This window comes from Marmota flaviventris, chromosome 11 (genome assembly GCF_047511675.1).
Source record: "Marmota flaviventris isolate mMarFla1 chromosome 11, mMarFla1.hap1, whole genome shotgun sequence".
NCBI classification, from domain to species: domain Eukaryota; kingdom Metazoa; phylum Chordata; class Mammalia; order Rodentia; family Sciuridae; genus Marmota; species Marmota flaviventris.
This window is the reverse complement of record NC_092508.1, coordinates 25,667,996-25,682,832: the sequence shown is the minus strand read 5'-3', so window position 1 is coordinate 25,682,832 and position 14,837 is coordinate 25,667,996. Positions and strand designations below refer to the sequence as shown.

General features: G+C 36.5%; 1 protein-coding gene across 2 annotated transcripts in view; it reads right to left on the bottom strand.

Moving 5' to 3' along the window:
- The window catches only part of Lancl1 (LanC like glutathione S-transferase 1), a 34,177-nt gene extending 20,597 nt beyond the window's left edge, over positions 1-13,580 (bottom strand). Inside the window, exons 1-3 of one of the 2 annotated variants that reach the window (XM_027941907.2) lie at positions 13,459-13,580; positions 13,145-13,241; positions 9,883-10,000 (exon numbers count right to left, since the gene is read on the bottom strand). In XM_027941907.2, coding sequence (XP_027797708.1) covers positions 9,883-10,000; positions 13,145-13,225 — 199 coding nt within the window. In that variant the 5' untranslated portion in view covers positions 13,226-13,241; positions 13,459-13,580. The remainder of the gene's footprint in view (positions 1-9,882; positions 10,001-13,144; positions 13,242-13,458) is intronic. The other variant, XM_027941906.2, reaches the window with a different exon arrangement.
- Positions 13,581-14,837: the final 1,257 nt, after the last annotated feature.

Genomic DNA, 14,837 nt, shown 5'->3' with positions numbered 1-14,837 from the left:
GAGTTGCTTTTCATTAAAAACAAAACAAGACAAAACAAAGAAAACCTGCTTATCATTTCCTCTGTGATCTGAGAGGCTGGGAGAAGCCCATATACTTATTACTTTGATGTTAGGACTCCTGGATCCTGCTTGGCTGTCCTGGAACTGCAGTGTTCAATGTCAATGGTCCTACTCATCAGTGGCTATAGAAACATCAGGTATTTAAAGTGAACAAAATTCAGTTTATCAAAAAAAGTAAAAAATAAAATCAAATCTAGTTTCTCAGTCACACTAACTACATTTGAATGCTTAATAACCATATGTGGCTAGTAGCTGCTGCACAGGAACATTTCCACCACTGCAGAATGTTCTAAGAAATTCTGTACAAGAAGTTCATGAAGTCTGGCACTGCTTCATTGTTCATCCTAGGAATCTCTTGATTTTGAAATGTTGTTAACTAATTTACTTGAAAGAAAAAAAATACTGTGAGGACCAAGTAAAACTGCTGTTGACAGGCATCAGTCCTGGTTGTCAGGATAGAAGCTTTGAACCTTCCATTTCTTTCTACAGCTACTACTCTGGGAAGGGAGGGTAAATTGTTTAGGGACATTTCTAAATCGGCAATATCCTTACTCAGCTACTTATCCTTAGCAGTACTATAAATACAGCCAGCTGTTGGGAAGTAATTAATACTAAGCCTTTGAATTTCTGAGGAATCATTAGTACTATTCATCTTGACCAATCAAAGACCTTGCTGTATCTCAAATGATATGGAGATGATAAAAATCCCCACAGATAGATGAATCGCTCAAAACACTTTAATTCTGCATTCTACAGATCATTCTTTAACATTTTCCATTTGTTTTACAACCTGCCTATAGTGCTATAAAAACCTTTGCCAAGGTACTTCAGCTCTACAAGGTAATTCCTTGCAAGAAAGAGGTTTCAAAAATTCCCCTCATGTACTCTGATAGGAAAAATCAGGTTAGATTTAACCTCTGTGGGAGCCACCGGTGGTGGTCAACTAATACCTAATAGTTTTGAAAGAAAGATACTTCCTAAGAGAGGGAGGTTATAACTGAAATTCAAATGCATTGCTCCTTTGTTGAAACTTTAAAAGCTAATTAATTATTATGTGTTCTTCATTTTGCATTGGGGTGGCATATAAGTATGAAGTAGGATCACCTGTTTTTCTACATCAGGTTAGTACTTTCTAATCTTAGAACTATTTTCGAATTTTGTGTGTGAATGCATGGATATGTTCATTTCTGTTTCGTCAAAAAAATTACAGCTGTCAATTAGGGCAGCTTTCCATTCCCTGTCACTGTTGATACTGGGCACTGTACTTGCCACCAAGCCTGGGTGTGAACACTGCACAATGATCAGGACATTTGCTCAACTGCTGGATTAAAGCTGAGCAATATGAGCTGCTGGCTTTCCAAACACTCCAGTACTTAAGTACAGGTAAGCTGGGAAAAAACTAGTCATGACTCTGTGTCTTTATTTTAATATTATGCAAAACAAAGGAGTGTAAAAGCAAATGAGGACAAAGAAGAGGTGTCATTTATTTTCAGAGCGAATTGTGCAGCAGGAGAAAATATTTAAGAAAACAAACTTTCCTCTTCCTTCCTTTGGTGACTGAAGTCCACTGCTTTGTAATGTCAAATTTGGAAGCACTAGGTCTTTTATTCTGCCATAATAGGTGATAAATCCCTCCTCCTAACAGCTGTTAAGAGCATGGATTCTCCACGCTGGTATTGAAGCCTGCATTCTGCCATCTTCTGGCTGTATGATCTCAACCCACTTACAAAAACTTGCTATATACAAGCATTTTTATCTGTAAAACGTAAATAATAGTAATTATTCTACAGAATGACTGTGAATCTTGCTAATCACTCAGAATAGTCCCTGGCATATAATAACAATAAATGCCCAACCCCATTAATGTTAAGTCACATTGTCCTCTTTCCAATCCCTGATTTAAAGGGAGAGTGTGGAGGAAATATACTCTCTCTTTTCCCATGTTCCTGTATCTCTCCTCCCTCCCAGATTCTCTTATCCATGAGGCTAGAATAGTGTTCCCTACACAAATGTTACCTGGCTTCTCTCATTAGTTTTCTGAAAAGTCTGTGCTTTCTTCAGGCTCTCACTTTCTTCTTTTTTGTTCCCCACATTGTCATGCACATCTTCACTCTTTTTAGTCTGCACAGATAGTAGCTGGGGTAGCAATCACAGGGCTCTATCCATCCATCCATCCATCCATCCATCCATCCATCCATCCATCCATCATCCATCCAACAAATATTTATTAAACACTGACTATGGACCTGGCAAGGCACTTAGTGCTGAAGTTATTGGGATGAAAAACATAGACACAGCTGTAGCTTTCTTTGGGTTGTCTGTAAAAGTCAAATTGCTTAGATATGTCTTCCTTCCCTCCCACCACTTCTTTTGATCTCTCTATACTTTCATCCTGCATTTTGTGCTTCACTGGTGAGATTTAAACCCTACACTTATTTCAAGCCTCTGTCTTAGTAATTTAAGGTAACCTACAGAACAATGATATGAACATTATACACAGCACAGCTAGAAAGACAGCAGGCAATGCTCTTGGCCTAGTCATCTATCTAGTGGCTGCTGTGAAGGGCTTTAATAAATCCGGTGTGGATTCACACCCTTGATTCCCTCCATGTGCCTTACCAGCTCTGGTTGGGACGGATAGTTGCCTCTCATGAAGGTGAAGGACATTTGCTCAGAGCTCAAATTAGACACTGAAATGCTGGTTCTGATGCAGAGCTACTTATAAGATCAAATTACAAATAGAAGACACCTGGCCAGAGTGATTCCTTTCAAATAAATATGGTGTCAGCAGTAACTAAGAGCCACATGCTAAAGCCATAGCTCAAAGGCTATACATTTGGCAGATCAGAGAAACAGCATCTTGAAACACTATAATGACTTGCAAGTTAATATTACTCTAGGGATTGTGCTGCACAGCCTCTTATTTAAAATGTTATCTAATACTTGAAAAGAGGAAATATATGCCAATCTTAGCCTCATTAATTTTGTGAGTTGGTTACAGAAACATGGGTCATGCCTTTTAAAAATAAAACCCCTGAAGTCCTGGATATTTTTTTTTTTTTTTGAAGTGCGAGCTGATTACCATTTCCCTTTGGAATCATCATAGTTAAGACTATGGGAAAAATGAAGTTAAATGTGAGCTAGTACTTTCCCTCATTTTTCCTTAAAGACCCTAGTGAGATAAGACACCCCTTGGGTTTACTTACTTTTCTACTAAGTTATCTGCAACGGGAGCAATCTTTCCCAGAAAATGCTTATTTCTAAACTCAAGAACACTTCATCTGTTCATTTAATCCTTTATAATAATTCCTTACTAGTGTTTTGTGCCTTCCATCATATAAAGCATTTTAAAAATTCTCCTCGATATTCCCCAGAACCCACAATCTGGAACAAAACCCAGTCCAATGACAAGCTATTGTTCTGGTCTCTGTGCCACAGATGCCATGGATCTCTGGACAAGGACCACTAAGTAGCTGATGGGATTTGATTTTACAGGGCCTCCACACCTGTTATTTTTCTGCACTGTGTGCTGTTATATGTAGTCACATATAGAAGTTCTTAACTGAGTACCTAAATAACCAAAATGCTTCCCCTGCTGCTCTAGCTGAAAGAACATACTGTAAAGAACTCCTGTAAATCTACTGGGAGGAGAATTAGGGTAAAAATGAACAACTCATGCTTACTGCTGGCATATGTCATATATCAATATAATGATAGATTATACTTCAGTGTACTAAATTTTATAAGAGAGGATGCTGGTGAAAAGAACTGAGGTTGTTTCTTTACAATATCAATTATTAACAGCTGTACAAACTACTGATTGATTTCAGGTTATGGATGATAATGCATTTATCAAACAAGTCTTTTCAAATACAAGCAATTATGAGGAAAGTCTTGACCAATGAATTTTATATTCAGAGACCACATTGAATATATTAACATAGGATTAGGGGACGGGGAAAAACACCTATATAAGAATGCTGGAGATTTCATTTTTCTAGCTGCAAACTGCCCATATGTTTTTCCAGGATTTACTTCATGTAAATAACTACTAAATAACCTTTTTTCTTGTAGACTTAACAGGAATTCCTCTTGCTGTTCAATAAGGCTTCTTTTCCTCTTTCCTTCCAAATCCCTTTTTTGCTTCACCAGGAATTATTCTTATTTTTATTTTTAGATAAAACACTTAAATCTGACTTGTCATAAGCCATTTCTAAAATGTTTGTAAAACATGAGTTATCGGGTCGTCATTGCTCAGATTATTCCATTTCATAGCTTAAGTAAATAATCTTTGCTTATGAAATGTACAGAATAAAATGCAGAAGCTGAAAATACATGCAAACATACACTCATTCAAAGGTTAAATAATAGGACTCAAGAGCCAAGTTTGTTGGGCTGAACTCTAACTGTGTAACCTACTAGCTGTGTAACCTTGAGAGGTACTTGACCTTGCTTTTCTTCATTTTTCTTGTTTGTGAGATGGACCCATGCCATGGAGGTGTTCTGAGAATTAGAATAATGAATTAACGCAAACAATTAGGATTGTACCTAATATATAATACTAGTTATTGGTGTACATTCACACACATTTTTGCTCCTATCATTCGAATGTCTTAGTAACTTTTAAGATGAATTACGTTTTGATCTTTACTCCTGTGCTTCAATAATCAAATGATATATGAAACTGCATACCAATGACCCTCATTCCCTTGGAAAACAAAAATTCATTCAACATAGTTCATTATTAAATTACTGAATCCTTTTTCTGAACATTAATGTATAGTAATAATCTTGTTACCTCTCAACACTGTCTGAAAATTTGATTAATCACAATGTCTTATTCCTGGATGAGAATGAAAGAGATCAGGGGGATTTGTGGCAAAAATTGCCTCACTTGAAAATATGAGACAGCTTTGGGGTTTTAAAACATTTTACCTTTTCTCTTTCCTAAGTTCAGGGCATTTTTACTTCTCTGTTGTAAAGAGAAAAAGGTAAGAGTCAGGTTATCTGCAAGTCAACTTGACTCAGCTTGTGATACTGCACAAGGATAACCTATAGGTATAAATATGTAAGCTTCAGTAGCAAAAGTTTGAATTCTAATAACTTACTTTGTTAGTTACTTTTGTCACTATATCTCATTCTCTGCTTCCATTTAAGAATAAAAGCCAAGTTAATTTCACTTGTCAAATAGTTTGCAAAGTGAATGTACAGTACTTTCTAAAGTGATCATTTGCTTTTTTTAAATTTCGGTTTAAACCTGTACATATCACCCTTACCAAGCAAATATTTTGTATATGTGAATTATTTAGAATATTTCTATTTCAAATCTTAATCTTCTTGAACTAAACCAGCATTGGCTATGGAACTACAATATTACTGGGAAGTAAACCATAACAAACAAGATGGTAAAGTTCTAATCTTAATGGTTATTTTCCAAAGCACATATGGCATAAAGAGATGTTATAGAAGAAATTTTAATAAGTACCCCATCATTGTTGACCTCATTTCTTGCTCAAAAGACAGACAATGGGAAAAACTAAAAGAGTAAAGGCTTTTGGTTTTAAGTATGTGTTAATATTAAGCCCAAATGTTGCTGCATCTCTTCAGTAGAACTCTCCAAGATCAACTAAACAGTGAAGATAAATCTAGACACAGCATGAACAAAGCACTGTGAAGATGGGCAGCCTAGTTCGTAGCTTTCTTTAGAGTTATGAAGTAGAAATACAGGTGTGTAACCATTGGATTTAATATGGACTGATGCAATGGTACAAACAAATTAAGGACTTTAGAATCCCACAACAGCAAAGAGTTTGAGAGGAAGCACAATGGACAACTGTAATCAAGCTGCAAAAAGAGCAATGTTTTGCAGTATTATGTCTGGAACCAGTTGCAATTCCTTCTAGACTTAAGTTATACCTACCTTTAGAAAAATCATTCATGACTTGGTGTTTTGGTTCTAGGCTTTACAAAAAAGATTATAATTGAAATGAAGAAAAAGACTTAAAAAAGAATAAAGGTGTTCTGAAACAAAATGAATCTGCCAGGAAACAAACAGCTGGCAAAATATTGCTTAGCACATTTCAAACTATTTCATGATATTGATAAATTTATTACAAAAATTCCCCTCCCAACAAAGTAGACAGAAGTTAGAGATCCTTTTGCAGATGGAAAAATTGAGATTTGTCATTTAAATAGTTTGTGCAAAACACTGGAATAAAAGAGAGGATCACTTTTCTTGCTATGTAGAGGAGTTACGGCAGAGATGACTGCATTTTATTTCAAAATTCACTCTCCTTTAAGTAACAAAACCTTGGTTAACAGACTACATTTACCGTCTTTCCTTATTAACAAAAGTGACTGTGTTACTGTATTCCAGCCAAGGCAAGCTAAGCAGAATTGAAATAATGAGTGGGATTTCCACAAAGTCTTTTTAAGGACAGGGAATGTATTTTTCTTTAACTTTTCTTCCTTCCAAGAGTCTGAAAAGCTGATATAATGGCTGGATTTTTAGTAGTCACCTTTTTTTTTTGTTTGTTTTGCTTTTTGGTATTGGAGAGTGAATCTTGGGGCGCTAAACTACTGAGCTACATCCCCAGATCTTTTTTGTATTTTACTTAGAGACAGGGTCTCACTGAGTTACTTAGGTCTTGCTAAGTTGCTGAAGTTGGCTTTGAACTCACAATCCTCCTGACTCAGCCTCCTGAGCCACTGGGATTACAAGCATGCACCACATCTGGCTTAGTGGTCATCTTAATCAAAAGGCAGACCTAGTGGCTGAGGGATGATGAAGCAGAAAGAAGCCTGCATTCCCATTAACATCCTAAGGCTATCATATTAGCCCTCTCTCAGCCTCCTTTTACATGAAAGAAAAACAAAAAACAAAACCTTATCTAAACCACCATAATTTTTTTGAGTATAAGCAGTTGAACCAAATGTATCTCCAGTTCAAATTCCACCTGAACCAGCAATAGGTATCAAACAGTATTTCTACTGGAGAAGAAAATTTAACACAATAATTTAAAATCCTAATTATAATCATGTAGTTTTCTCACACAAACTATATTTAATGATAACTTGCAAAAGCTTTCATTGCACACTGACAACAAATGCTCAATCAACATCAATGTTGAAGAAAGGAAGTTGTAAAGGTTTTCTATAATAAGCTAAAATTTCCCCAAATAATGAAATTAAAAAAATATTTTTTAGTTGTAGATGGACACAATATCTTTTCTCTTATTTATTTATTTTTATGTGGTGCTGAGGATCGAACTCAGGTCCTCATGCATGCAAGGCAAGCACTCTATCATTGAGCTACAACCCTAGCCCAAATAATGGAATTTTTGACAAGTAAAAAATAAGTGCAAACAATAATGTAATATTTATAAAAATATGGTAAAAAGTTATTGCTGCACAAAGTTAAAAAGCTATAATTCTTGATTTCTAAAAAGTATCATTTTTAGAAAGAACATGGGCATGTAGAAAGCAACATACAAATACATCATCATATAAACATTGCTTTGACACCCAACATCAAGTATTTTGATTGTGTTGTTTGTAGATGCATTTTTCTGGTAATAAAATTGAAGTTACAAATAGACAGTAGTTGGTAAACTACAAAATAATGGGAAAAGGCATTAATATTATGAACTTCTGTGGTCAAATCAACTTTAATTTCTTGTGCAACTCAGAGCTTTATGTCATTCAGACTGTCTCAACACTGAAACAGGGCAGCATTTAACTTAACAAAACACTAGAGGAGACAGTCTGTTTTCCTAACAGGGGACATTAGGAATCTTGCCTTGAAAGCCATTAGCAAATTTATCCAGAAGATTTTATACTACATCATAAAACAACAAGAAACTGAAGATACCCTAAATGGCTTAGTACGCCAATTTGCTTCAGATACTTGCCATATAAGCTGCTTTCAGGAGCCAGTAATGAGCATTATAGATACTCAAGGATAAAAGACACTGACATTCAAAGGAGATGATGCCAGACAGCCAAGAAAATAAATAACTTGCATTTTATTTTGGAGTGAAATTTATTTTATTTTTCTACAGAAAGCCTAACATTTTTTTTTCATTTTTGTGGTGCTGGGGATTGAGCCCAGGACCCTGCACATGCAATCTATGCATATACTCTCCCACTAAGCCACATCCCCAGCCTAGAAAGTATAACTTTCAATTAGTTTCTCAACTAGCTCTAGTAGTTAGGGAGTCTGAATAATAGCTTTTCCTAACACTGTTCAACTACTTGAAATCAGTCCCCACTTCTTTTCCCCCTAAAGCAAGATATCTTGTAATAAGTAACAATATAAGCTCATCTGAATGGCTGATTTAGGGGTTAAGTCATTCTTTTGTAATCAGTCCTAGAATTAAGTCTAATAATCTGTCTCAGCCTCTCTCTATCTTCTCTTTGGCCAGGGATAATAACAGAAACTCCAAATATATTAGGAAAAGATTTGAAGTCTAGGCATTACATATTATTACCATGTGGTAATCAAAAGGAAAGCTAAAGACAACTTGCATTGTATTGGTCCTATTTTATTCAAATTCTGATAATTTTAAATAAAGAACAGTATTGTTCACCAATGAGATTAATCTACTAATTACACCACATATGAAAAACAGCAGATAACAAATGACAATTGTGGTAACTTCCTTCTTAAAGCAAAATACTTTCATTTTATTCTCATCTTAACAGTTTCAATGTTAAGCTTCTAAAATCCACAAAATCATTAAACTTAAGACAAATGGTTCAACATTATCTAGTCCATTCTTTTTTATTTTGTAAAATACTAATCTTAAAGCTCCCCAAAATTACAACTTTGCTGACTCTACCTGCCTTCCCCATCCTTGTAAGGAAAAACCGAATCACTTATTACTAAAAAGGATTGCTAAGAAATTGCTGTTGTACATTTTTTTCATAAAGAAGCCCTTAAATTTCACTTCATATATCACTATCTGCAACAGGAAAACTGATGCTTGTAAAATGGAAGTTGGGTCCCAATCATAACCTAGGAAATCAAAATATCTGCTATATGACCCAGGAACCTACATTTTAATGAAAAGCATCGTGTCTTCAAATGCAAAGCTCTAGAATACAAACTTGTTCCTCCATTCATCAAAATAAATGGGAAACACTGGGTCTCTAAGACTATGCTTTCTCCAAGATTATAACATAGCTTGTCTTTTTTGTCTCTCTAAATTAGGTCAACTAATTTTAGTTCTTCAATTTTCCTTCTTGGTTTCTCTCTCATTTTTTTTGACACCAATGTACTATTTGTTCCCAATTTTCTCCCAAGCTTTAGGTGTTTGACATAGGTACACAGCAAATGTAAAACAACCAGCAATGATCATATGAATTAGTTCATGAACTCAATACTTTACCCTGTGCGCTGGTTACAGGACAACTGTTTGATAAATGATACTTCTAGATATATTTTATTCCCTGAGGATAAATCCTTCTTATCTGTTACAGGTACTATGCTTTGAAACTTTTCTTAACCTCTTTCCACTGAATTCCACTTCCAAACTTATTATGTAATGCTTAAAATCAGTTTTGTTTTTTTTTACTTCAGAAAGCTACTAGCCATCCAAATGTTAGGCATGAATATGGGCAGTATGCTTACCATGCCATAAATTCTGGGAACTGGTAACAGCCCAGAAGCCTGAGTTGAGAGCACAGCATCTCCTAAAGGCAGTGACTCACAGGCAAATGCAAAAAGCACTGAAAGGTGTGCCACTCAGCCAGACAGCACTTGAAAGGTAACACAGTGGATCTCATATACAATGCTTATGCCAGCTCATTAGCACTCTGTACCTGTCCAGCCAGTGTAACCAGTGCCATCCCGAGGGTCTGCTGACTTTAGGCCTCTTTCCATTTGCTGAAGGAGCTCTCGAATCTTATTGGTCAAGCGCTGTGAGAACTCAGGAGTCAACTGTAGGTATTAAGGGAAAACAAATATTAAAAAACACGGTCTGAGCTGGATGCCCATGCCTGTAATCCCAGCAACTTGGAAGGCTAAGGCAGGAGGACTATGAGTTCGAAGCCAGACTCAGTAATTTACTGAGGCCCTATGCAACTTAGCAAGACCCTGTCTCAAAATAAAACATAAAAAGGGCTGGGGATGTGGCTCAGTGGTAATGTGGCTCTGGTTTAAATCTCTAGTACCCCCCACCTCCAAAAAAATCCCCAAAACAAAACAAAAAAACCCACCCCAAACAAACAAAAAAGAAAGAAAGAAAAAACGTGGTCTGCTGGGTGTGGTGGCTCACACCTGTAATCCCAGTGACTTGGTAGGTTGAAACAGGAGGATAGTTTGGCCAAATCAGCAAGACCCTGTCTCAAAATAGAAAAGAAAAGGGCTGGGATGTAGACAAGTGGTAGAGCACCCCTGGGTTCAATCTCTAGTATAAGATGGGGAGAGAAATTTTAAAAAATTTTAAAACATGGGCCACCCAACCTCCTGGAAGGCACTTCATTTCCACCTAGACCACATTTTTCTACCGGGAGAACTTTACAATTAACAACAGCATGTTAACACAACTTAAAAGTATCACTACATTTTTCTACTCAAGACAAGAAATATTGTTTTAAGTTAAATGTTTTCTAAGATTTTCCACCTAATAGCGATCATCTATTATTTGAAACAATATTTTTATTATAATGTAAAGTCATTATTAAATTAAGTATAAATTAAAGGTGTTGTTTTTAACAGTAACACTGGACTCAAGCAGTTATAATAACATATTTCAAAAGAAACTTGTGTTTTTGTTGTTTTAAATAATGGAAAATTAAAAAAAAAATTTGGCAAAAAATATAAAGAAAGCAAAACAAATTCATGCACATCAGGAACCTCAAGCTGAGTAGAAAGAACTTGTCAAACCTACCATCAAAACCCATACCCAGGAAAGTGCCTGGCAAAAAGAAAGGGCTTCATAAATACTGCTGAATCAATGAACCTGGCTATATCCTCCCCTGTTATTAGTTGAAAGATCTTGTCCGCCTCATAATTTTTCTATGTTTCAATAACCTTCATAAAGTCAGGACAATAACACCTGCCCTACCAATTTCAAAAGGAATTCTGAGGATTAAATGAGATTGTGTGTTACATTTTTTCTCAGACATAAATGTTGACATTTTTACAATTTTTTTTTTAGTAGGCCAAGGGTATATGACAAGTAATAACTTGGATACGGATTGAAAGTACACTAAAGTTGGAGATCTGGGGTTAAACATAACATCCATATGAAGGCCTACAGATGTTGGGCATATGAAAAATATTTTTAAAGTTCTATATATAGAATCTTTAAGTGTCTTAAAAAGTCACTTTAAATTATCAAACATTTTAGGAACTTGCTGTGATTCTCAGACTTGGATTTCACAAATCAATATAATTTCAAAACAATATAAAGGAACATCACAAAGATCCAAATATTTTATATTACCTTGTGAGTATGGTACAAACAAATCGAACCACTGCCTACTGTCATCAGAATCCCATTTTTTAAAAATGAGTATCTTAACAGTGTAAAGGGTAAAAAGGCAGTATAAAGTTGATAATAATAACTTAAGACATTAAGATTCACTTCTTAGGAGCGCTATTGAAAAGGCTGATCAGATTTTCAACCACATCTGGCTTTACTCTGAAGCACCACTATGATTCTTAACTTTAGGCTCTGAAGATGAAACTGCATTGTTTGACAGACATATTCCCATTATTTAATAATTTCTGTCAAAAGGTTAAGATTTCAACAAGACTTGAGAATTAAGTTTATTATGATAAAATATACTTCAATATTATTATAAAAGGTCTATAAATCTCAAGTAGATAGAAGAGTGTGAGAATACACCACCTTCTGTACATAGATCATGTATAATTTATCATCTTGCCTGGCCTTACATTGAGGGGCCAAGAATAATGAGACTGCCTCAGCCTGAGAAAGGGAAGTTACTTTCTACTTGCACATGCTGCATTTAATAAAGGTGACTTGCCTGAGAGTATCGATTACATGTGGCAGACCACCAAATTATTCAAACTCTAGCAATTACATGAAAAGTCTCTAAAAGTCCTTTATTCCTGACAGATGCCAGAAAATAAAAGAGTTTCTTACTGAATGAAATCTTTATGTTTACAAACGAAGGAGGACAGATCTCCAGGGTCTGTCTGATCTTTTGTGTTCAACATTAAACAATTTTAGAACTGGTATGCTAGTTTCTTTGTAGGATCTGTCCAAAAACTGAAAGACAATAAATTACATCATGATTTGGGGGCCAGAGTTTAGATTTGAGGGGTTTTTCCCCTCAGAAATGAATTAATTTATATATGTAATTGATAAGTAGCCTAAATAGCAAGTTACATTTTTATTAAAGGCTTCTATCACTGGGACACATCTTCTAGTGTTTTCTCTGCCAAGCCAGCATGAAGCAACACATCCTCTTCTAACAAGACAAGGCATATACTTCAGCTTCCAGATCTGCAGGGCTAGGCAGAATGCAGGCCCATCTGGCCAACGGGAATCCATCTAACTTCAAGATAATGATGGAAAAAAGCCTTGTTGGCAGCTAATAATGGCTTTTAAATAATCAGATTGACCCTAACTCCATACACATATGGGTAGCCTTCTATACTACACTTTCTATCCCTCCTACCTGCATTACTGACCCAAATTAATCTATAATAACTAGTGTTTTAAGGGAGGAACCAAAAGAGACACATCATGGCACCATGAATACCATTAGGATTCCTCACCTCTCTTTGAGAAGCAAACCAAAATGTATCAGAAGTGCCAAACACAGGGCAAACTGTGCAACCGCCAATTTTAATAATTTATATCCCAGAGACTGAGGTTATTTCTTTATTAATAGCATTAATAACTTTATCTTATAGCCAACATGTTCAAAGAATGCACTTTAACAAATAGTTTATATATGTTGAAGTTATCTTTTATATTTGTCCTCAAATCACATTTTTTAAAATGGGAATGGCATCCACCTAAAGCAAAACTGAGCTCCTTTCCGAACGCTTGGAGGGTGGTGTAACGGGCAGGTAGGGATGCAGGCAGATACACCCCAAACTCACCCTCCCAGCAGAATCAAAGTAGCATTCGGCCAGAGATTTGTTATAATCGGCATAAGGATTCGGGAAGGCCCTTTGAGCCATGCTGCCGGAAGCGAGCCTGCAGAACAGGGGAAAAAAAGATCCTAGGTTGAGTAAGGGGCCTCGCGAGTTGCGAGGGCGGCAGCCGGCGCTCGTGAAAGCCCTTCCTGGCAGCTTCTTCCCGGCAGCTCCGGGGCAAACGGGCGGTATCAGCGGTCCGAGTGGACACAGGGGCCCCGGTCGAGTAGCCAGGGCACGGCACCTTCGCGAAAAGGCTGCCAGGGCCCGAAACCCACCGAAATGAAGAGGACCCGTTTCGCACCCCACTTCCCCAAGCCCGTGGTTAAAAGCCAGCGGAGAATCCTGAGGCCTGAAGCTTCCCTCCGCCTGGGCCTCACACCACGCAGCCGCTGACAACAACAGAGGCGGCGCGATCACCGCCCACTTCCTGCCAGCAGGACCAATCAGAGTCTTCGCCGCGGCCAAGGCCCGCCCCCTTGCTTTCAGTGTATTAAAGGGGCAAGAGTGTGATTTCTAAAGGATAATGCAAGGTAATTTAATTTCTAGGTAGCAGCAGTGAGGACATCTTAAAAAAAAAAAAAATGTGCCCAATAGTTTCTACTCTTCTTTTAATGCGAATTCAAATCCATATTTATCATAATTGGTTAAAAAAATCTGGAGAAGGAAAAACAGACTGTTTTGAGATCTGAACATATATCAGTGTTACTACTGCTCTGAGGAAATAAAATTGGCATTATAATGACTTTCTACAGACCTTTAAACCTTTATGTTTGTTTAAGAAAAATAAGAAAGAAAAGAAACAAAAGTAATAACAGGACCACCATTAACAAAAACAAGGAAATGCTGAAAAGAGGGATAATAGGTGCTTTGGGGATAATTTATACTTAAGGGCATTCTAGAGGCCATGTGAATACTCAAATGACAATTGATAAAACTTCAGGAAATGACTTTATAAAAACCTAAATCACAACTCTTACACAATTGAATTTGTTATAGCCAAAATGGGACCATAACAGTAGATACTGAAGCCCTTAAAAAATGAGGCAAACCGAGCAAAAGATTTACAAAACACAATTTCAGTATAGAAAGAGAGAGAGAGAGAGAGAGAGAGAGAGAGAGAGAGAGAGAGAGAGAGAGAGAGAGAGAGAAAGAAAGAGAGAGAGAGAGAGAAAGAAACCCTTAAATCCTACCTGGAACACATTAGGCCCATTCTGTTGGTTCAGAAAATTTTGGACTCCAGTTGAAATGGCAAAGTCACTCCTTTTCCTCCCCTTATTTAGTGAAGGATCCTAGCCTTCTACTTTCAATTGTTGAAGTTCAGCTCCTACCCCAGTTATGCTTACCCTGGACCAAGTTTGTCCCTCTGTGGTTGCCATCCTAAGCTTTCTCAGATTTTTTTTTTTAAACTGTTGCTCTCTCAGAAAAACATTAGCTCCTTTACCTCACCAAATTCATGAAGATTTAGTAGAGACTTTTAGTGAATCTGAAACTGGACATTGTTCCTATCTTTAAAAAATGGTTGTTTGGAGAAGCAACTCATATTAGAGAAAAGGAAAAGGAATTAGAGGTATTTGTTAATTTGCTTTCATTAATCATTAAGAACTTAGTATGAATTTTTATCTTACTCATGGCCTTTATATGAGCAATTAAAATC